At 45.8% G+C, this 24,138-nt stretch overlaps 1 protein-coding gene across 3 annotated transcripts in view; it reads right to left on the bottom strand.

Moving 5' to 3' along the window:
• The window catches only part of AEBP2 (AE binding protein 2), a 407,512-nt gene that overhangs the window by 113,191 nt on the left and 270,183 nt on the right, over positions 1–24,138 (bottom strand). For all 3 annotated transcript variants that reach the window (XM_085652711.1, XM_085652710.1, XM_085652712.1), the window contains exon 7: positions 16,533–16,600. In XM_085652711.1, the coding sequence (XP_085508837.1) occupies positions 16,533–16,600 (68 nt within the window). The remainder of the gene's footprint in view (positions 1–16,532; positions 16,601–24,138) is intronic.

Genomic DNA, 24,138 nt, shown 5'->3' with positions numbered 1-24,138 from the left:
AGTGTAGACTCTGTTCCGCTGGAGATTGCGGATGAGGGAAAAATGTTTTCAAAATTACGGGTTCATTGAGATGAAAATCGGACTGCACTTTAGGTATGAAAGCAGGGTTAGTGCGGAGAATAACACAGTCCGATCTAAATTGAAGAAAAGGAGGTTGGATCGTAAAGGCGTGAATGTCACTTACTCTGCGGGAGGAAGTCAGTGCAAGCAGGAGGGCCACTTTCCATGTCAAAAATTTGAAATCCGCGGAATGGATTGGCTCAAAGGGCGACTTCATGAGCTGAGCTAATACGATGTTAAGACGCCACGTGGGTGGAGGTTGCCGAATGGGCGGGAACATCCGGAAGAGACCCTTAAAGAATTGCTGTATTACTCTAGATGAATAGAGAGAGGAAGAGCCGTCCTGACGAAAGCGAGATATTGCCACTAGAAAGACCTTTAAGGTGGAGTGAGACAATCCTGACTGTGCCAACTGCAGGAAGAAAGGCAGAAGCTGTGCCGGGGAGGCGTGCACTGGATGGATGTGAACAGACGCACACCAGTGACAAAAGCGCTTCCACTTTAGCTTGTAGGTCTTCACTGTGGAAGGCGCCCGCGCCCTAGCCAAATCTTCCCTGCAGGCCGGTGGGATGTTCAAGTGAGCAAATTCAAGGTGCTCAGGTTCCAAGCAGACAAGTTAAGTGAACTGGGATTCGGATAGCAGATCCGACCGTCGTTCATCGTTAGAAGGTCCGGCCTCGGGGGAAGAAGGATGGGTTTGCATTGGGAGAGGAGGAGCAACTCCGAGAACCATGCCTGCCGAGGCCACCGTGGGGCAATCAGAAGAATATGGCACGGTTCTCTCCGCATCTTCCGCAACACCCGAGGAATCAGAGGGATCGGCGGAAAAGCGAAGGCAAATATCTTGCACCAATCTATCGAAAAGGCATTTCCGCACGACCCTCTGTGGGGAAACCAGCTTGCGTAGGACTGGCATTTGCTGTTCTGTGGGATTGCAAAGAGATCGAGACTCGGGCGACCCCAAAGGCCGAAGACAAAGTCTAGAGTCGGCTGGTGCAATTCCCACTCGTGGGTCCATGACGTTGACCGACTGAGTGCATCCGCGAGAATATTGGAAATACTGGGCAGGTGGACTGCAAGGAGCGTAATCAGAGTATGGCCCAATCCCAGATCTTCTGAGCCAGCTGGGAAAGCAGTAGAGATTTTGTCCGGCCCTGCTTGTTCAGGTAGTGCATGCTGGTGGTGTTGTCCGTCTGAATGAGGACTGACTCCCCTTGAAGCTGGAACCGGAAGGATTTGAGCGCAAGGAAAATTGCAATCAGCTCCAACCTGTTGACGTGCCAGGAACGTTGAGCCAGTGTCCACTTGCCTTTGACGGACAGATCTTGAAGATGTCCGCCCCATCCTTCCAGGGATGCATCCGTGGTAAGAACGAGTTCTGGGCCTGTCGCCAGAAAAGCCGTTCCAGCTGCGATGTTGCAAGGACGAGTCCACCAATGCATCGCTTGAGCCATGCGAGCGGTCACAACAATCTAGTCGTTGAAAGAACCAGAGACCTGACGCCATTGCTTGTCTAATTCCTTCTGAATGGTACGACTCTTTAGTCTGCAATGTGGGAAGTAAAGAAATGCAGGAGGACGCCATCCCCAGAAAGGACTTCAATATGCGGACTGCTTTGATCTGATAGAAGTTGCGAGCTGCAGAATTCGTGTTTGCCGATCTGCAGAGGCGAAAGCCATGGCCATATTGATGGTAGCGCCGAGGAAAGTTTTGCACATAGCTGGCGTGAGCTGAGACTTCTGTATGTTGATCGACATGCCCAAAGAGTGAAACAGAGTCTGACAGCACTGAGTGTCGAGGGATGCTTGGTGGGAGGACTGAGACTTGAGGAGACAATCGTCTAAATATGGGAATATTTGGATGCCTCTCAACCTCAAATGGGCCACCACCGGGGCAAGGACCTTTGTGAAGACTCAAGGAGCTGAGCAAAGCCCGAAGGGCAGAACCTTGAATTGAAAATCCCTGTGGCCTACACGAAAACGTAGGGATTTCCTGTGGCGTGGTAAGATCGGCACATGGAAGTAAGCGTCCTGAAGATCGATTGTTGTCATGAAGTCGCCCTGAGAGAGGAATTGAAGATTGTCCTTCAGCGTGAGCATGCGGAATGATTGGTCCTTTAGAAACTTGTTGAGACCTCAGGTCGAGGATGGGGCGCCACTCCCCCGATTTCTTTAGTATGAGGAAAAAACAGGAATAGAACCCTAGCCCCTTCTGTGATTTCGAAACCACTTCGATGGCCCCTTTCTTGAGCATAATGTGGATCTGATGGAAAAGTTACTTTAGATGAGCGGGGGAAGGTCCGGATGGAGGGGTGATTCGAGGGATCTTTACAAATTCTAAGGCATGGCCCTTTGAAACAATGTCCAACACCCAACGGTTCGAGGTGATTGAGGACCAATTTGAAAAGAGAGGGGGAACTTGAACATAGACAGTCATTGTTTCTTGGAGGAGTTCCCTCTATAATTTGACTTGCCTCTATAGGATTTACCAGTCTGTTGTCTGTAAGACTGTTGAGTCTGGGATGAAAAACATTGGTGTCCTTGGTTGTAGGAGCGGTACTGGGTGGAATTCCCACGAAAGGAAAATGTGGTGCCGCGTCCGCGAGCACCCCGAAAAGGCTGCTTTCGAAACTGGAGCGTGCCGAGAGAACGAGCCGTCTCCGTGTCCTTTTTGATTGTTTGTAAGGCGTCCTCCACATGTTGTCCAAACAAGGATTCCCCATCGAAGGGCATATCAAGAATCTTGGCTTGGACCTCTTGACGGAAAGAAGTGGAACGAAGCCAGCCCTGCCTTCTCAAAACAGCCGCTCCAGCCAGCTGTCGAAAACCAGTGGAGGCAATGTCTACAGAACAATCAATGATTTCTGAGGAAGCTCTTTCACCATCTTGCAAGATCTTTAGGGCGTCCGCTCTAGAGGGTTCTGGAATGAGTTTAACAAAAGCCTCCATGTCCGACCACATTTGTCGATCGTAACGGCCCAGGACGGCCAAAGAATTTGCCGCTCTTACTGTTGTGAAAGCCATGGTAGAGAACTTCTTCCCGATGGCATCTAGGCGTCGGCCGTCACGGTCAGGCGGAGATGAAAGTGGAGACGAGGGATTCTTCGAGCGACGTTGTGCCGCCTGGGTGATAACTGAGTCCGGCTTAAGCTGGGACACCAAGCAAGCTGGAGAAGAGTCCGGGGCCTTGAACTTCTTCTCTAATCGCGGGAGAACCGCAGGGATTAAGTTAGGAGTTTTCATCCGCTTAATTCCCTCGTTCTAAATAAAGTCAATAATGGACACAGACCGAACCTGTTTTTGAGGTTGCGATTTGAAGTCGTACAGAAAGCAATCCTCTTCCCTGACGACCATGGGAAGATGAAACCGCTGAGCCGCTCTTTCCATCAGCTGATGGAAACCTGTAATGTCGACAGGTGGAGAGTTTACTGGCGATTTTGGAGGTGATGAAGGGGAATTTATTTGATAGTCATCCCAGTCAGCCATAGTATCGTCATCGTCTTGGAGCTCTCCGTCCTCCGTATCCTGAAGAACCTCACCAACACTTTCTGAAGGGGGATTCAGTGAAGGTGCGGATGGTGCCGGCTCCGTTGAAACCGCAAGAGGAGACAGGAAGGTAGATGGCGCATCACGTGGAGAACCATGAGATGAGGGTGGAAAGCGACGATTATAATCTTCCACCATAAATTGGAGGTTGGAGATGAGCGACAAAGGAAGTTGCGCCATAAGAACCTGTGCGGGAGGATCTTGTTCCTGATTGTAATGATCATGCGAATCATCATCATCCTCTAAATCTTGGCATTTAATGAAGAGTTCAGATGGACTGCGAGCAGCCCGGAATGTGGGCTGAACGCCGTCATCAGAATCAGAATCATCCTCGTCACCAGAGGGAAATAACTGATGAGGTGGCTGAGTGGCAGGTGGCATCATAATGGAGTCCAGCACAGCATGACGACGCTGTAACAAGGATTCGTCAGCCGGAACAGATGTTGGCGTAGACATTGGCACCAGAGGCAGAGATGCAAAATTTGACACCACCGTCAACGAAGTCATGAACGACGAAGCAGTCGACCAGGCCGCCGTCGACGAAGTCATGAACGACGAAGCCGCCGTCGACGAGAACACCGTCGACAAGGCCAGCGTCGACGAGGCCAGCGTCGACGAGGCTCGCGCCGACGAAGCTGCCGTCGACGACGAGGCTGCTGTCGACGATGTTTTAATCATTGGCGACGACGACTTCTTTTTCTTCTTCATCATCGTCGACGAAGATTTGGACGTCGACGGGACAACACTCTTCTGAGCCGTCGACGAGGAGGATATCGGGATCGTCGACGAGACGGCCTTCAAGGACACACATACCACCGTCGACAGAGTACGTCGACGAAGTTGTCGTCGACGACATAGGAAATCTGCTTGAAACCGTTGTCACCGTCGTCGACGAGGTTGAAGTAGCAGCAGATCTCGTTGACGGTCCCTCTGTCGACGGTTTTGCACGTTTTTGACCAGAAACATGCACTGAAGGAGTCACAGACGCCTGAGAGTGAGATCTCGGGGGGTGTTGGCGTAGTAGCAGAAGGCACTTGTACTGCAGAAACTCCCACAAGTTGAAGTTTTTTCTTTTTCAGAAAGGGAGAAGGCAAGTCCTGAACACTACTACGCTTGGAGGAGACTCCGGTGCGAGCAGAAGCCACACTTTCCACCTCAGAAAGGGGATTATCTGTATCCTTCAGTTTTTGGAGCCACAACAAGAGGCGACCTTCCCTGTCCTTTAGTGTCTTCTGTGAGAAAGTTCTACAAATCTAACAGTTGGCTACTTTGTGGTCAGGGTAAAGGCAGTAAATACATTTTTCAAGAGGGTCCTCAGAAAAAAGTCTTAACTTCCCACAAGAGGCACAGGGACGAAAAAGAGACTTCTTACTTTAAGACATGATGAGCAAATTCAAACCAGAGAAATAAACTGAGCAGAGCTCAGGGAGACTCCCTTCACATGACGTGCGGTAGAAAATCTGAGGGCCTGAGCCTCTGAGGAGAAGGTTCTAGAGCGTGCTTGCGCCCGATTGGCTGCAGTTTGGACTATAAAACGACATGGATATGTCAGTAAAATTATTCCTTTTTTTCAATGCTTTCCTATGCGTCAATGCTATCCTATGGTACTTTTGATTTGGTATGTTATTGCAAACTATATATATAATGTTTATTTATATATGTATTTTATTCTTATATAGTTATGTTTGTATATACATGAGACTTACTGCTTTTTATGTACCGTGGGACTCCCACTTCGACGACGGGGAATATTCAAGCATGTGAATCTATGAAAGACACCAATACTGGAGAACTAGATGGTATTTCTATAGCATGAACCTAGCCAAAAGTGAAGAGGAAGCTGGGCTGCGGATAATTAATGCACTGTGATGTAGTTTTCTTCAAAGAGGTGAGTTTTCAATAGTATGCTAAACTTAGCAACGTTGGGGCAGTCCTGATGGATGTGGAGATGGGGATCCCAATCCTAGGTGCAGAGATGGAAAAGGTCTGCTGTCTTATTTTTCCTTTTTTTACACTCATGCAGGCTGATGGTTTCCTGGCTGCAGGTATGCAGAGATCCACTAGAGATGTTGAGCTTGTCTGCAAGATAAGTGGGGGTGCTGGTTGTGGTAGTTTAGTAAATGATGCAGCTGGTTTTGAAGATGATGCGCACTGGCAAGGTGTGGCATTGGGGTTTCATTAAGATGCAAGTGATGTAATCCTATTTATTCAGGTCCAGGATGAAATATCTCCAAGCATGTAAAATACTCCTAAGGGGTGGCAGTGTAGAGTCTGGGAGGCTATGGAGTAGGGTATTGCCACCATCCAGATGCAAATATATGAGGGTTTTAACAACAATTCTGTAGATGCTTTCTGGAAGAAACAGTTTGACTTCTTTTAGAAGAGAGAGCTCGCACCCTGCTGTCTGTGTTTTTGGCAGTGTGTTCCTTGAGAGAAATTGGTGTTCACAGTAAATCCAAGTATCTTGGCACAGGGTGAAATTTGAGGTTGGAAACTGTCAAATTTCAGTAATTGAGGCAGGTTTGTCTTGTATCTTGTTTGTTGTTTTTGGCAAATAACAGGAATTCTGTCTTGGTTCAGTAAGCGCTGGACATCTAGGTCTGGCTGATGTGCAAGCAGACTTGAACGTGTTGGATGCCTGAAGCAGAGAAGACTTTTGAGTAGATTTGTGTATCATCAGCATATTGGTTAATCTTCATGCTGTAATCTGTGACTAGAGTACCAAACGTCTCAATATATAGGTTGAAGATGTCAGGAGGCACTATGGAGCCATGAGGACTCCACATGTGAGAGGGATGTTGTGTGTTAATCACACTAAACAGAGACAAAGGAAAACAGAAAAAAGCAAATCTTGCAATCAAGGATGCAGAAAGTGGGAAAATCAATAGATTTTATAATACTGCCCTCACACACCCGAGAGTGTCATGCTTCATCATTGGGCCGCATCATACACCAAGGTGCAGACCAACACCTTTGGTGGAGCGCAATTTTTTTAGAGAATGAATGATGAAGAAAATGGTGGTGAGGGTAAAGTATAAAAGACAGAAAAGTAGAATAAGCACAATTTCGTGCTATTCAAAAAGAAAGACAACAGATAGTCTCTCAAAATCAAGGGACCAAGGGAAGCAGAAAGAAATTAAAACTGTCTAGGGGTTGACTTTGGTATTTTATTCGTGTCAACCTCTGGCAGGGTTAAAATGAAACGTATGGGGTCTCTAGGGCAGGTAACGACCCTATAATCCCCCTGCTAAAACCAACATGTTTCTGCCAGTTACTCGTGTGCCCAGAAAGGTCACTCTGGCATTCGTCAGGGTGTTGGTCCCTATGAAGTACCCCTTGTCGAGTATTTATTACCTTGGGTGTTATGGACAATATGCCCGTCTCGCTCTTTTAGGAAATTCCAAGAGGAGGAACATATCTAGGAGGAAGAGGAAAACAATGCATTGTCATTCCCTCCAAACTTCATAATAAAAATGAAACATCGTGCTATGTCCCACACATCCATCATATGTGAACCATGTTATCACACTACAGCCCATTAACCAGCGCACCCAGTGAAAAACACTCGCACACAGACACCCCCACACACACAACAGTTTGGTGGGTATACGGAGTCAAACTTTTGTCTATGTGTCCTGTTCTTGATCAGGACCCCACTCAAACCATATTGCTAAAACCGTGCTTGGTATAATACTACCAACTGTGTGACCCCCAATTGTTCGATCTCTCTCACCCCTTCTGTGTGTCCATCTCTACATAAAACGTAGACATACTCACAAGGGTTTACGAAAATTTTTCTAAACCCGGGGCTGCGGGGGCGGGTGCTCTTGTAGTCACACTCTGCATAAAACAGATTTAGTCAGTGTCTCCAACCAAAAGGCACATCTATACACCACAGAGACTCTTATTTCTGAATCGTCTCTTTCAAAAGAGGACGAGATCAACTACGTAATTCAGGTGCCTGCCTTGTCCTGCTTTGTTCAGGGCGGCGGTCGAAGGTATTTAAAACCAACTCGCCAGAAATCAACGTGTTTGCGGTTTTTTCAACCCCACCCTGACTCTCCATTCGAGCGCTCAAAGCCCTTAGTTAAATCCAAATGGACCGTTACTTCTACTCGCGCTTCAGAGACTCAGTCAGCACTTACTACTCCAAAGAGGCACCCGATCCTTTCTCCCTCCGTCAGTCCTCTGCCGATACCCTACGCTCCTCTCGTGTCCTACTTAAACACAGTGGGACCTTGCTTCCGTGTGGAGGCTGTTAGTCACGCCCCTTCTCCTCATTGGCCAAGCCCATCGCTGTATTCCCTGATATAGAAAGAGGCCTTCTGTGTACTCTCTCGCCTGGTTGTTATCAAGGCGGCCATCTTTGAATTTCCCCATGCAAAGTGGTTTGCAACTGCAAATTAGTTAACAACAATGGTACCCAAAAAGGTATTTCTATCGGTTATAAAGGAATGTTGGGGGAGGGTTTTATATGCTCTTATTTTATTCATACTCGTGAGCATTAGGCTTGTCATGTCCTCATCCTGTGTGAAATAACGGTGTATGCAGAGATTGAAATTTTATTCTCTTCTAAATTTCCTTCAACACAGCCAGTACAGATCTTACAATCATTATATCCGGGCTTATTTTGTGATACCATACAACTGGAACCAGGGAATTCCATCATTTAGTCCTGAGGTATGGCTCCTCACCCGTTCAACCCATCTCTGTTCTCTTATCAGTAGGAAGTTTGAAATATCATTCACATTTTGCGGGATAAAGGGTTTGTCCAACACTACCCACCTAATGTCTTTCTCATCATGTTTTTGCTCTAGACAGTGGGCAGTGAGCTTCGTGTTGGATTTACCACACCGAATTGTGCTCATATGTTCTAGAATTCGAACCTTTACTTTTCGCGTGGTCATGCCAACATATAATAAATTACATGGGCACCTCAGCAAGTAAATGACATTTTCAGTGTTACATGTGCTGTGCTGTCTTAGTTCCCATGGACTTCTCAGACCAATGTCAATCTTTTTCCCATTGATAGACAAAGGGCAGGCTCTGCACGATCCACAGGCATAATGCCCGACAACCGGGGGCAAAAAGTGTGTGCCCATACCTAAGTTGCTCATTTCTCTTGGTAGTCTCGGACGAGTATTTACGATGATATTTTTCAAACTCGCACTCTTCTTAAAAGCAAATAAGGGGACTGGTTGGTTCAGTCCATTTGAGTTGAGAATCTGCCACTTTTTATGGATGATTTTTTTAAGGTTGTTTGAAACTGTATTATATGTGGTCACGCAAATACTTCTGTCCGTGGTCTCTCTCTGATTAGTCTCCAAGAGAACCTCCCTGTTGCAATTCCGTGCTCTTTTTTGGGCCACGAGAGGAGCGTAGGGTATCGGCAGAGGACTGACGGAGGGAGAAAGGATCGGGTGCCTCTTTGGAGTAGTAAGTGCTGACTGAGTCTCTGAAGCGCGAGTAGAAGTAACGGTCCATTTGGATTTAACTAAGGGCTTTGAGCGCTCGAATGGAGAGTCAGGGTGGGGTTGAAAAAACCGCAAACACGTTGATTTCTGGCGAGTTGGTTTTAAATACCTTCGACCGCCGCCCTGAACAAAGCAGGACAAGGCAGGCACCTGAATTACGTAGTTGATCTCGTCCTCTTTTGAAAGAGACGATTCAGAAATAAGAGTCTCTGTGGTGTATAGATGTGCCTTTTGGTTGGAGACACTGACTAAATCTGTTTTATGCAGAGTGTGACTACAAGAGCACCCGCCCCCGCAGCCCCGGGTTTAGAAAAATTTTCGTAAACCCTTGTGAGTATGTCTACGTTTTATGTAGAGATGGACACACAGAAGGGGTGAGAGAGATCGAACAATTGGGGGTCACACAGTTGGTAGTATTATACCAAGCACGGTTTTAGCAATATGGTTTGAGTGGGGTCCTGATCAAGAACAGGACACATAGACAAAAGTTTGACTCAGTATACCCACCAAACTGTTGTGTGTGTGGGGGTGTCTGTGTGCGAGTGTTTTTCACTGGGTGCGCTGGTTAATGGGCTGTAGTGTGATAACATGGTTCACATATGATGGATGTGTGGGACATAGCACGATGTTTCATTTTTATTATGAAGTTTGGAGGGAATGACAATGCATTGTTTTCCTCTTCCTCCTAGATATGTTCCTCCTCTTGGAATTTCCTAAAAGAGCGAGACGGGCATATTGTCCATAACACCCAAGGTAATAAATACTCGACAAGGGGTACTTCATAGGGACCAACACCCTGACGAATGCCAGAGTGACCTTTCTGGGCACACGAGTAACTGGCAGAAACATGTTGGTTTTAGCAGGGGGATTATAGGGTCGTTACCTGCCCTAGAGACCCCATACGTTTCATTTTAACCCTGCCAGAGGTTGACACGAATAAAATACCAAAGTCAACCCCTAGACAGTTTTAATTTCTTTCTGCTTCCCTTGGTCCCTTGATTTTGAGAGACTATCTGTTGTCTTTCTTTTTGAATAGCACGAAATTGTGCTTATTCTACTTTTCTGTCTTTTATACTTTACCCTCACCACCATTTTCTTCATCATTCATTCTCTAAAAAAATTGCGCTCCACCAAAGGTGTTGGTCTGCACCTTGGTGTATGATGCGGCCCAATGATGAAGCATGACACTCTCGGGTGTGTGAGGGCAGTATTATAAAATCTATTGATTTTCCCACTTTCTGCATCCTTGATTGCAAGATTTGCTTTTTTCTGTTTTCCTTTGTCTCTGTTTAGTGTGATTAAGTCTGATTGAGGGAGTCAGAGACATTGTTATCCCTCGTCTCTCTTTTTTTGTGGGTTAAGGGATGTTGTGTGACCTGAACGTGCCCATGTGAATGAACTGGTGTCAGTTGGAAAGGTAAGAGATGAACCAGTTAAGGACATTGCCAGTACATCTCATTCGAGACTCCCGACTGCGTATGAGGGTGATGACTGTGCCAAAGGCAGCTGAGGTTTCCAACAATATTAGGAGGTAGGTGCCATCTTCATCTGTGATCAAGAGGGTATATTCTACAATGTGTAAGGTTACGTTCTGTGTGCTGCAGCATCATCTGAAGCCAAACTGGTAGTCATGCAGGCGATGGTTAGCATTGATTTGGTCTTGCAGAATAACACAGACTGCTTTTTCAATGATCTTGGCTATGAATGTCAGGTGAGTGATGAGACGGTAGTTGGCATAGTCATGACGGTCTAGTGTAGGTTTCTTTAAGAGTGGGAGGATCTGGCCTGTCGTGGGAGGATCTGGCCTGTCTTGAGAGCATCTGGGTAAATGCCTCGCATGAGGGATACATTTAAAATGCAAAGTGGGGGTAAGTGATAATCTCCAGAGAGAGCTTTGTTGAATGACAATGGTAAGACATCATCTTCATAAGTGGCGGCTTTGAGGTAGTTGAGAATGTCAGTGAGATCTGGGAGAGATCAAGCTTTGAAGGCTGGCCATTGCAATATTCTACAGGAAGGGGTGGGTTAAAAATTGAAGAAAGCTTGGTGTTACTGAAGTGCTATCAGATCTTCTGTATTTTTTAAAAGGCGTTGTTGATGGCGTTTTGTGAAGTGAGGAACAGGTGGGTCCGGCAGGAGGCTGATACAGTGCTTGATTTTCACCAATCTTGCTTCTGTTGGTGGCTACATTGATGGTTTTGGTATAGTACTTTGCTTTGGCTGATGTGATGAACTGTCCGTGTTTGGCCGAAAGGACATCAGTATCATGAGATCCTTGGGAGTTTTTCCACTTCAATTTCTTTCCTGTCTGTGGATGGGTAGTTTATTATCATCAGAGTCTTTATAGTAGAGGGGTGATAGAGGCTTTAGCTTGCACTTGTGTGTTGTAATTGGGACTTGGATGTTCGCATACCTTTCCGAAATATTGTTGATGTTGTTTTGAAGGGTGTTGACACTGGACATGGAGTTGATTGGGTGAGAGATACGTTCAAGCATTAGGTTGTCTATGGAGATGTTGTTGAATGATATGAAGGTGGGTCTTCTCTTTTGTGTTGATTGTGGTTTGTTGGTAGGATGCTGAACATGGAGCGAGGAATGTGGTAGTTTTGCATCTAGAAGTCCAGGAAGTGTCTTTGCAGTGTGTTGGTTGTATGGCATGCACACCTTCGAGTGTATTGATAAGGTTAAAGAGGATGTCTCTTGTTTTTATTGTTTTTGTTTTTAGCTTATATTGCCTGGGAGGTTTAAGTCCACCAAGAGAGTGGTGTGGGAATATAGGATGGTCTAGGTGGTGAGGAGTTATGAGAATTCATCAATAAAGTCCTTGCTCTACCTTCTGCTTAGGAGGCCAGTAAATGAGATGGAAAATGGCAGCTTGAGATGCAGAGAGTGGGAAAGGGCAAGTCAGCAGTTCCATGGGGTTGATTGTTACTTGCCTGCTTAGAGTGCAGAACCAATAGGACTATGGATGACAGCGATGTGTCCTCCATTCTTATATGTGCGGTCCACATGATGGATGCTGTAGCCTGGGGGAAGAAGTAAGCCAAGCATGTGCAAAGATGCGGGTGATAAACATATTTCTGTAATGAAGACGGAGTCCAGCTTGTGATACGTGATGAGGTCTGCAATGTCTGGTGTATTGAGTACTGCAAAAAAAAAGCGCTCATGAGCAGGAGTTGAAATGTGTGTTCTGTAATTTGAGGGGGTGTGCTAGTTAGTGGGATGTGTACAAGGTTGAGTGTATGTGTTGTGTGAAAGCTATGCAAGTGTTTGGGTCCTCTATATCTAGGTGCAATTTTAAAGATTGGCATTATGGGGTGCTGGATTATGCACAATTTATCTTACCTTATCAATGGTGTTGTTGGATGCGTGAAGAGAGGCATACTCGCGTGAGGCACCATATTCATTACTAAGGGCTCATGACTGATTCTCAAGAACAGAATATTTTTGTCAATCCCAGGTTATGGTGGGTAGGTTTAGAAACACGAAGCAGTTGGTGAGAGGAATGTCAGCCCACTCTCCAATATGGAGAGTGCTGAAAACAATAAAGGTGTGCAGAACAGAAAGGTCAAAGTAAGATAACTGAGAATCGAAAGATTCAAAATGAGTTTTGGGCTAAGTGGATCTCACTGAACAATTTGTTGTGGGAAACCTTAGATGGAAGCTATGCTGTGGGAAGCATACAAATTGTTTGCTTGGAGCCATAGAAAGCCAAGAATTGCGTTGAAATGGAGAGAGGGAGTGAGTGAATTTGTGTATGGGGCACTGATTATCAAACACCAAGTGTCGTCACGTACCTGAGCCAAGAAAAGGCCTCATAGCAAAATGCATAGTGAGGCGTTGGAACAAATTACTCAAAAAAGATTGTAGGAAATATAGCATAGCTTAGCAGGAAGGAAGATGATAAATCGATGGGACAGTTACAAGATCTTGATGGGAATGAGACAAAGGGGACATGGAGCTGGCCCATTCCTTTTTGATTTAGTTTAAATTTTTTAAAACTGCAGAAATAGAGATAGAACTGTATGATCTGGAAGCATTGGTTGAGGCTAGCTTCATATTGATGGGACATTGTTGGGTATGAACTTTAAGAAGGATGATGCTGGGGTGGAGATAACCCAGCTTCATTTTGGGAATATATGTGGCCCAAATGGTATACTGAGCGATACCAAAGGGGATGATGGACGGAGCATTTGAGCTAATCAAACACTCACCCCCAGTCAACTGATCAGAGTTTAATCCATCATCATTCTTTAGCTCACTCCACCACCCCAGTTCAGACATGGCCATATGCAAATCAGTCTGACCCTGTGCCTCATGGAACAGTCCAGCCATGTCTTCCCTGGACCGGAAACAAGCATCCTGGGACCAGTTTCGGGTTCATAACCCTCATCAACCAGGCTATCTTGAATCCAGTGGCAAAGTGAGCAAGGGACCCCACGTCTGGGCATACCCAGCCAACTTATGGCGAACAAAGCGATACCAAAGGGGATGAGCTAATCAAACACTCACCCCCAGTCAACAGATCTGGGTTTAATCCATCATCAACTGGGGTAGTGGAGTGAGCTAAAGAATGATGATGGATTAAACCCAGATCAGTTGAGTGGGGGTGAGTGTTTGATTTGCTCAAATGCTCCGTCCATCATCCCCTTTGGTATCGCTTTGTTCGCCCCAAGTTGGCAGGGTATGCCCATGCTCACTTTGCCACTGGATTCAAGATAGCCTGGCTGATGAGGGTTATGAGCCCGAAACCGGTCCCAGGATGCTTGTTTCCGGTCCAGAGAAGACATGGCTTGGCAGTTCAGGCTGGACTGTTCCCATGAGGCACAGGGTCAGACTGATTCGCATATGGCCATGTCAGAACTGGGGTGGTGGAGTGAGCTAAAGAATGATGATGGATTAAATCCAGATCAGTTGACTGGGGGCGAGTGTTTGATTTGCTCAAACGCTCCATCCATCATCCCCTTTGGTACCCCCCAAATGGTATACTGGCAGTGTTTTCAGGAGCTGCGGTGATCATGAAATGGGTTGTGGCAACAGGGGGCCAGAAGCCATGCTGTGGAGAGGTGGGCGCATGGGATCACACTACACTTATGTGCCTGGCTGGGAGGAATCGGTGACGGGGGAAGAGATGCCGGTGCCAATTTTGGTCATCATGAGCAGCAAGGAGGCAACACACAGAAGAAAAGAGGCCAGGCACTCGAAGTGAAGTCCATGACCTACCAGACTGGGTCATGCTGAGCCCTTGCATGGTTGCCTGCAGGGTGGAAGTTATGCCCCAGAGTGCACTTGATAAAGTCTGTGGAGCTCGCATTCGAAAGAGATATAGCCAGTGTTACTTTAGGAAGTAAGGAGCCTAAATTAGGCCTCTTCGTATATTTTATTTTACTGACTCTGAGGGAGCCCATATAAATCCTGACAACACTACTGGATAAATTAGAGGTTTTTAGAGACATGTTTGGCTTCAAAATTAACACTTCGAAGTCTGAAATTTTAGATTTAAATATGATGGCAGTGGAGAAGGCTGGGGCACCATATAACGTACCATAAGCAATCTGACTGCATGTACACACTGACTGTTTTCTGGGCAAGTGAATAAAGGTGCAGTTTGATCCCTACTTAAGGAAGAAAGAACAGCTCTAGAGATGATTTCAAGAATGTATGGGCTTCTCGATTATTTTCCCTGCCATGAAAGATTTTTTGAGTCTCTTTACCTTAGATGTGTTTGGTGGGCTTCAAGAGATAGTAGAAACTAATACAGTTGTAGGAAATGAAGTATGCTACTAGAGTAACCCATAAAAAACATAATTAATTCACTGCTACATCATTATGCCAATAACTGAAATGGTTGCAGAGCTAACAATTCCATTCCCAGTATATCATAACCCATACTACTTACATACAGGAAAGACAAAACACACAATTGACAGACAACCTTATAGCTGCAATAGGAAAGAACCCAATTTTAGATGCAAAAGAGTCCAGAAGCTGGAATCTGAAACCAATTCGAACAAATTTTTTATTTGAAGAAACAAAAAAAAAGACAACAAAAAAGCAGCTATACTTGGGAAAATCACTAGAACAAGGAATAACAATGGAAGGATTCAGTTATCAGATGCACAAAAAAACACTAATGAAGCCTACTTATCCAACGCAAATTATGCATAAATATATTTAAGATTGTTGTATTCAATCTTGCTTTCAGAAGAACAATCAAACCCTCCAGCATTTAGCAAAACAAGTCTTTAACTAGATCAGCAGGTAAGAGAGAAATTATGCCAGTGTGAATGTCCTACTGAGCTGTCAGCTCCCACCAAGCAAAGCAAACAGCTATGTCCCGGGGGTGGGCACCCGGGACATAGCTATTTACTTGTTTAGGGGGGGACAGGGGTCCACGCGACACCCCTTCCAATATGTAAAGAAAGCCCCACGGAGGTGGTGGTCCCTGGGGCTCTACGAGCATTAGGATAGGAAGGGGGCCCGTGCACCCCCCTTTTCTTTTTTTTTTATAAATGCCCTAGGGACCTAGCCCACTTGGGGGCTCCAATCAAAACAAGCAGGGGAACCCACACTTTGCCTTGGATTGTCGGCTCCGTTGCTTTCCGCTGCAAATTTCCCTTTTTTTTTTAAAGTGCTTTTTGGCCCTGTCTGGGTCACGGGGGGACCACAGGACCCCAATTAGGGGGTCAGGGTATTCCTACCCTGCCCTCTTCTTTTTTTAAAATGTTTTTTGCGGGACTCAGCTGAAACATAGTCCCAAGACGGACGCCAACACTTCCTGGCTGAAATTTTGGCAGCCAATCAGATTTGAGCATGGGGACTATCGGCTCCTCGGAGGATCTGTGTGCCTATATATCTAAATTTGGATTTCTTTTAATATCTTAAAAACTACTGAAAGGATTTACACCATTTCACAAAAAGGTAGCTTTCTTAACCAACAGCTACCTTTCTGCCAAGTATGGTGCAATTCCGTTCAGCAGATCGGACCCTAGTTGTGTCTAAAATCCCTATGGGTATTTGCATGGGTAAAACGTGTTTTGGGACTCCCCCCTTTTTCTTGGCCCCCAATTGACGGATGACCACGAAGCGTTTGCGGCAGCAGATTAAGTGAGCGCTGTACTAGTTTTTTAAACTTTGTGAGGATTCATCAAACAGAGCCAAAGAAACAAGGTCCTAACTAGAACTACCTACTCGCGACCGCCAGCAGGTAATAGATAGATAGACAGATAGATACAATATACACACACACACAAGGTACACGGACTTGGAGTTAAGAATAGTAAATCTAAAAGTACTCTGAATACATACCTTAACAATATAGTGGGATTACATATTCTGCATTTAATTTTGTTGCGGGTCGATATTAAAAACTCAGCATTGTGGCAGAAAATTCTCCTTCCAACAGCCGAACCCAAGAATAGCAATTCTGTAATTTCAATCATTCAGTACTTACATGTCTTCTGGAGTCCAATGAAGAAGAAGTTTGACCTTTCCAGTGTCTTCTTTCCTTTTTGCCATTACCTAAAAAATTAGAAAAATATTAGAAACCCAGACTACGAATATAATATCAGTATTCCTAGTACACACAACTTCATATTGTCTGTGGAATACAACACTGCCACATGTTTCCAGAATCACGTTAAGAAGCTCTTTAAATAGCCAATGCATTTTTATTACAAAGGCAATCAGCATTTGTGTCGCAACAGTCATCACTTTATGTTCCTGTGAACTCCATAGTTGCAATTAAATAGAAAAGCAGGAAGAAATGTTACAAAAAAACAAGTTACAAGTTAGTAACACCTCTCGACACACTAATTAAACATGGCGTAAAAGAACTTAACCAATATTGCCTGTAGATTCATCCACAAGTAGAGCAACTGTCATTAAAGACCAATAAGTCGTGTCAAAGCCAATAATTTTGGCATTACTGTGTTAACATATGCTGAGCAAGCATATTAAAGACAGACATGAGAGATCATTTCACTTTATTACCGTCCAATTTTTTATTCTATTTAAAAACAAAAACTGCCTTGGTAGCTTTTATTATACTACTTCTTTAGTTTCTAGAACACAAACCAAAAAGAAGGAAGCACTATAATGAAGGCTCTTATGTCACCCAAACATTTTGGGGATACATAAACAAAGGGGACAGTATTGAAGGCGAGAAAGCTTTCAGCATAGTCCGCCTTTAATTTATGGAAGAAAAAAATATGCCTGGTCTGGGTTGTGCTTAAGTGAAGTCCCTGGGTGGGAAGGGAGAGAATGTGGGGTAGGTGGGGGGACAAGGGCCTGAAAAGGGAGGGGCAGTATACTAGAGCAGGAACAAGCAGCAGACAGGGCATGGTGGGAGTAGCAGGAGAAATACACAATAGGGTGCAAGTAGAGGTAGCAAAGAGAGCACAGGGACATCAGAGCGCTAGGAGAGTGGTGGGCGGAAGGAAGAGCGCACAGGGGAAGAAGGGAGCGTGTAAGGGACAGAGATAGACACACTGTAGGAAGCCAGCAGGAGAAGACAGAGAGGGTTATAGTAATCCCCAATATTGTTTGATGCAAGCACTCGAGTGAAGGTGGAAGGATACAACCAAACACCCTAAAGCATTAGGTGAGAGATGTAAACTCCACTGGGATGAGCCACGAAGTGACTGAAACAATCTCAAGTCAATGTACAGGAGAGGGGTGTAATCCGATTTCAGAGATAACTGATGCTGGTCCCTTGAGTTACACATTCTGTGAGAAAGCAAATCAAAGAGTAAGTCCTCTTATCTACCCTCAGCAGCTGAAAAGAATGAAATCGAGAAGCGGCAAAGTGGCAGCACATGCCAACCTTTTGAAAGCAAATTTACAGTGAAATCCTTGATTTCTAATGGCTTTTTTACTGAGCCTCTTTTTCGTTCAAGCTCCTTCAAATATGTGAGTTCAGGATGCCTAGGAGCAAGGCTGGTTTTAGGGTTGTGCTGTGTGTTCAGCAGCTTTCAGGCAACAATAACAATGTCAATATAACTCTGGTGATTAATGTTCCTGCTGTAGAGAGATGGATTTGTGTCTAGTGGCAGTTTTTGAGTTATAATAAAGTAGCGCAGAGGGTTAATATGCTTGCTGCACCATGCAAATCACAGAACTGTATTTATCTGGATAGTTCAGTGGGGTACTGCTTTTGTCACAGAGATTCTTTTGTTACTTGCAATTCATAAGTTACCATCGTAAATATGCACAGTGACCTATGAATTGTTATCAAAGAGGTGCTTGCAAATTGTATGGTATAGGTTAGAACTTTGCTTTTTTCCTAGTCTTTCATTATATTAGCCTAATGTTGCTAAAAAGGGTTTGTTATGGTGGAAATAGAGTCTTATTAGTAAAGCTAACCCCCAACTACTGGGCCCAATCCTGACCACTGAGGATTAATTGCCAAGGAAACAAAATTCATTAGTACAGTAGTTAGGTGGCTTTGCACGTGATTGCTGGGTGAGAGCTGTCATCCGAGGGAGTTGGGGGGGGGGGAGGGGGGTACGGGGGTGGGAGTCACAGATTGAAAACTTGAATAAAATAGATTTCTTTTTTTTTTTTAATTAAAAGCACTAGGTAGACATACGTAACAGCCAAGGAGGTCCAAGAAAATGACAGGAATGAGTAGGAGAGAAGCATAGCCAAGATATAGAATTGATAAAAGGTAGAAAGAGAGAGAGGACAGGGAGATGAGAGATTTTGGGGAAGACCGAATGGTAGGATGTAGATTGAAGAGAGGAGTCACGATGAGGGAGAAGAGAAGGAGAGCGGAAAGGGAGAAAGAAAAGTGGGGAAGATAAAGAGGCGCAATGAGACCTGACAAAAACTTTAAAAAGAGGAAAAGGATAAGGACGAGAGAGAGAGAGTGTGTGAAAGAGGGGAGAGAGAGGTGATAGAGAGAGAGAGAGGGAAAGAGGAGAAGTGAATAGGGATTAGAAAAGGTGCGGGTAGGAGATATGACATTCATAACGATAATGAATAGAGAGGAATGATACGTACAATGATTAGGGTACAAGATTCCGTGTCACCAGGGCTCAGATGTGCAAGGAGCCCACTGTGCCCCTGTAATGGGTGTCTTTTAATACCAACCCAAATGTGAGGATGGGTAAAAAAAACATTCTGGCTTAGATTAGGGCTGATGGTACCCTTGTTATGCTACTGATTTTGGTAGCTAGCATACAGCACATACTTGCATATTAAGGTGATGCTTGCTTGACTGTAGTGCATTAAGTACCTTTAGTGCAGCACATAAAAGAAAAATATTAGAGGAAACATTAGTCAAGACTTATTTGCATATGGCTGGGTCCAAACTGGGGTGGCACTGTGAGCAAAAGATAAACTATGAAGAAAAGGGATCCCCTAGTTGCTTTCAGGTCCAAGAGGAGGGGGAAACAAAAATAGCTAGCAGAGAAAACCTCTAATCTGACCTATAATTCTTTAAGTGTGACCATGGAAGGTTCAGAATTGCCCCAAACCCAATCACAAAATTAGTTTTATTATGTATTTAATTAAACCTCCAAGGTATTTTCTTTAAGCACAAAAATGTTTTTTTGTTATTTTTTCATTAAACACTTAATTTAAACAAATATGTATATACATGTATCATTGTCTGAACATACAATTGCTCAAGAATTGTATGCAATACAGTATAAATCCTTTTAATAAATAAACACATAACCCCACAAAAACCTTCAACACATCATTCTTACCATTCAGACCTACTCATTCAACCTACACTCATACATTAAAAAGAGAGCAAAAGAACAATGGATTCAACCCAAATCTCTTGACTGGGGGCGAGTGGTTGACAAGTTTCAGCACTCCGGCCTTCACCTGGTTGTGTTTTCATGGTGAGGTCACCATGGTTCCAGGATTGCATGACAAAATTATACATTCTAGAGATCAGGTTGTTTTATCGGGGTGAGCGATAAGAAGTGCGAGTAGTGGCCACTCAGGAGACTCCTTTGGGGACGTAGGGAACAGCTCTGTCACTGAGCCTCGTAGGCTGCGATAAACAAGCAAATCCATCAAAGTGCTAGGGTTGTTGTCAAAGAACTCTGCGTAGCTCAGTACTGGCCCGCGGGTAATGCATTCCCCATCAATCTTATGCTTCTTCTTAAAAGACGTTTACGTATCCCATACTTTGATGTGCCTGGTAGTTTCGGGTGGTATGGTAGAGGTGCAAGTGGTGATTAAATTATCATGGTGCCTGTCAGAGTAGCTAGTCAACTCCAGGCCCATCGTGCACACTCCACCATGTGTATTTCCTTTGCAGTGTGCCTTACCTGGGCAAAAATGTAATGGCTTGTGGGTGATTAGACCTGCTTTGAGGTGAGGGAGTAAGCATTTGGGATGGAACCAGTGGTGCGCACAGTGGGCCTGGGCATTTCAAATAACAGAGTTCAAAATCGTGCACAGCAAAGTACCCCTTTTAAAAATAAAAAAAAGAACTTTTTATTGCATTTTGTTAATTATATCGTACATTGACAACTCATTTGACAATTCAACAGGAGACTTCGCTCCCGATGCAGAAGACATCAAGCGTATTATTGATTTGTCAACGCCAACAAATGACAGTTTCAGCATAGAGACAGGAGTAATGAAGGCGATTGCCCCCTTCCCGTTTACATAATAATGCCAGTAAAAATAAAGGTGGTAGTAGTGAACCCAAATGGGAAAATAACCGCACCTCGTACAAATACTTATATAAATCAGTTTGTCAGTGAGAACATGCAATAGGATTATATTAATTAAGAGGTGCTCTCGCAGTTCCGGCACCCTACTACCAGAGGTGGCCTCTGTACATTAGATACCTAATGTAAAACAAATAAACATTTAATAGAACTGCATCTCAGCACCCTCAAGGGTGGTTGTTTTAACCATAACAGTAATGGATATTCAAGGACATGAACACAATACTCATATGAATCAATTTGTTGGTGAGAACACCATAGTAGTAATGGATAATCATAGATATGAACACACTATTCTGTATAAATTACCAGTCCTTATAAAGGAATAAACATGCTTTTTAAACGGATGCCAATAATAAGGTCCAATGAACTTTTACTGTTGGTTTATTCTGTGCAATAACACTTCCAGCAAAAGATTAGCCAACACGTGTTTCGTCTTAACACTTTTCCAAGGCAGTTCCGTATTCTTGATCCTCGTAATCCTACTACATTGTTTAGTCATAAGTGCCCACATGTATAGACTGGAGTTATAATGATCTTCCACATTTTCCAGAGTAAAACTGACACTCCCGATTCCAAAATTAGGTCCAAGATAAAGTGCGTACATCGGCGCAAAATTATCAAGTTTATAAGTCGATTCTCAAATCATGGAAACGATGTATTAACGAGCTGCCGCTTTTAACAATGCAGGGAGTCTATAGTATGCTGCCCAGCCGGTATGCCGCAAGAGGTATCTAAAACGCCAGTCCGTTCAGGTCAGTAAAAGATTCATATGAGTATTGTGTTCATGTCCATGAATATCCATTACGTTTATGGTTACAACAACTACCCATGAGGGTGCTGAGGCTCAGTTCGATCAAATGTATAATCATGCCAGTGTACATTTATTTGTGGTGCAATCATCAAAACTACGTTTGCAAGATTCTGATTTAGATTATAAAAAAAAAAACTCAAAGTTTCCAACTGGAGTCTACAAGCATGGTAATTTGCCTCTGTGTTTTTCCTCCAACCCACATCCAGCAGCTCTGGTGTGTGTCTATGATTGTGGATGTTAGAGCAGTGCCACCCTCCCGCTTGTCTTCACTGACGAAGAGGTAAGCCAGTCACATAGCATCCCAGCAACTGTATAAAAAAAAAAAAAAAAAAAAAAAAAAAAAATGCCATTTAGTCTCGCCAACCTTCCTTTAGGCCATAGGTACTCACAAACTTTCTCTCGGGGGCCACATTTACAGTGTGGTTTGTGGCCGAGGGCCGCACCGGTGGGGGCGGGGTCAGAGGGGGCGGGGCTAAAGCAAAAAAAATTGTGACCATGAGGTTGAACACAGGTCCCTGCAGCAGACGCCTTCGTCCACTGAGCCACCAGACCCGGCATACACACAACTCTCTCTGTCTCCCTCTGTCTGTCGCCCTCTCTGTCTGTCGCCCTCTCTGTCTGTCGCCCTCTCTGTCTGTCGCCCTCTCTGTCTGTCGCCCTCTCTGTCTGTCGCCCTCTCTGTCTGTCGCCCTCTCTGTCTGTCGCCCTCTCTGTCTGTCGCCCTCTCTGTCTGTCGCCCTCTCTGTCTGTCGCCCTCTCTGTCTGTCGCCCTCTCTGTCTGTCGCCCTCCTCCCGCTGTCGCCATCCTCCCGCTGTCTCCCTCCCTCGCTGTCTCCCTCCCTCGCTGTCTCCCTCCCTCGCTCTGTCTCCCTCCCTCTCTCTGTCTCCCTCCCTCTCTCTGTCTCCCTCCCTCCCTCTCCGTCTCCCTCCCTCTCCGTCTCCCTCCCTCTCCCTCCCTCTCCCTGTCTCTCTCCCTCCCTCTCCCTGTCTCTCTCCCTCCCTCCCTCTCCCTGTCTCCCTCCCTCCCTCCCCCTGTCTCCCTCACTCCCTCCCCCCTCCCAGTCTCCCTCACTCCCTCCCCCCTCCCCGTCTCCCTCCCTCCCTCCTCCCTCCCTCCCTCCCCCTTCCCCCCCTCCCCATCTCCCTCCCTCCCTCCCCCTTCCCCCCCGCCCCGTCTCCCTCCCTCCCCGTCTCCCTCCCTGTCTCCCTCCCTCCCTGTCTCCCTCCCTCCCTGTCTCCCTCCCTACCCCCCTCTCTCTGCCTCCCTTCCTCTCCCTCCCTCTGCCTCCCTTCCTCTCCCTCCCTCTGCCTCCCTTCCTCTCCCTCCCTCTGTCTCCCTTCCTCTCCCTCCCTCTTTCTCCCTCCCTCTGTCCCCCTCTGCCTCTCTCCCCCTCTGCCTCTCTCCCCCTCTGCCTCTCTCCCCCTCTGCCTCTCTCCCCCTCTGCCTCTCTCCCCCTCTGCCTCTCTCCCCCTCTGTTGCTCTCCCCCTCTGTTGCTCTCCCCCTCTGTTGCTCTCCCCCTCTGTTGCTCTCCCCCTCTGTCTCGCTCTGTTTCTCTCCCTGTCTCTCTCCCTCCGTCTCCCTCTGTCTCTCTCCCTGTCTACCTCTCCCTCTCTCCGTCTCTCTCCCTCTGTCTCCCTCTCCCCCTCTCCATCTGTCTCCCTCCCTCTCTGCCTCCCTCTCTGCCTCCCTCGCTGTCTCCCTCCCAGTCTCCCTCTCCCTCCCTCTGCCTCCCTCTCTCTGTCTCCCTTCCTCTCCCTCCCTCCGTCCATCTCCCTCCGTCTCCCTTCCTGTCTCTCCCTCCCTCTCCTTCCCTGTCTCTCCCTCCCTCCCTCCCTAAAAAACAAAATATATATATTTATATAAATATAAAATAAATATATATCTGTCTCTCTGTCTCCCTCCCTCGCCCTCCCTCTGTCACCCTTTGTCATCTCACCCCGTGTGTGTGTCAGCTCGGGCTGAGACAGCTTCCCAGTGCGCGCACACAGCGGCACCCGAGTACTTCACAGGTCTTTAAAAGACCATTTACATGTTAATAAAGCTTTGTTGTATTTCACCTCTTAGCGCCCCTGCATCTCCACTTTGACAATCACTGGAATCCCCCGGCCCCCACAGAGCAGAGTCTCAGAGTCCGGGCTGCTGCAACCGGCAGTGTTTGCTAACACTATTTAATTATTTTTTTTTAAATCACAGGTAGGATGTCTGCAAGGTCCGCGGGCCGCCAAGGAAGGTTTGCCGGGCCGCTGGCGGCCCGCGGGCCATACTATGAGTACCCGTGCTCTAGGCCCTGCATTGATGACCTGAATTGTGCCAGTATTGTGTCCGTTTTGAGCTACTGGGTATTTGCACTACCCTAGGGCGTCCTCCTGATGTAGTGCTTTACTTTCCGCTTTGCGCCCACACAAGGAATGTTTGTAGCTAAGCCTCGATTGGGGGAGGGTCTGGGGACCTCCACCTGAGAATAATGAGCCACTTGGCAGTTAAAAAGCCCAAGTTAAGGAATCTGGAAGTTATCTTGTGTTTTTTAGGGAATAGACCCAGTACACA

This window comes from Triturus cristatus, chromosome 4_1 (assembly GCF_964204655.1).
Source record: "Triturus cristatus chromosome 4_1, aTriCri1.1, whole genome shotgun sequence".
Taxonomy (NCBI): domain Eukaryota; kingdom Metazoa; phylum Chordata; class Amphibia; order Caudata; family Salamandridae; genus Triturus; species Triturus cristatus.
This window is presented reverse-complemented; position numbering and strand designations above follow the sequence as displayed.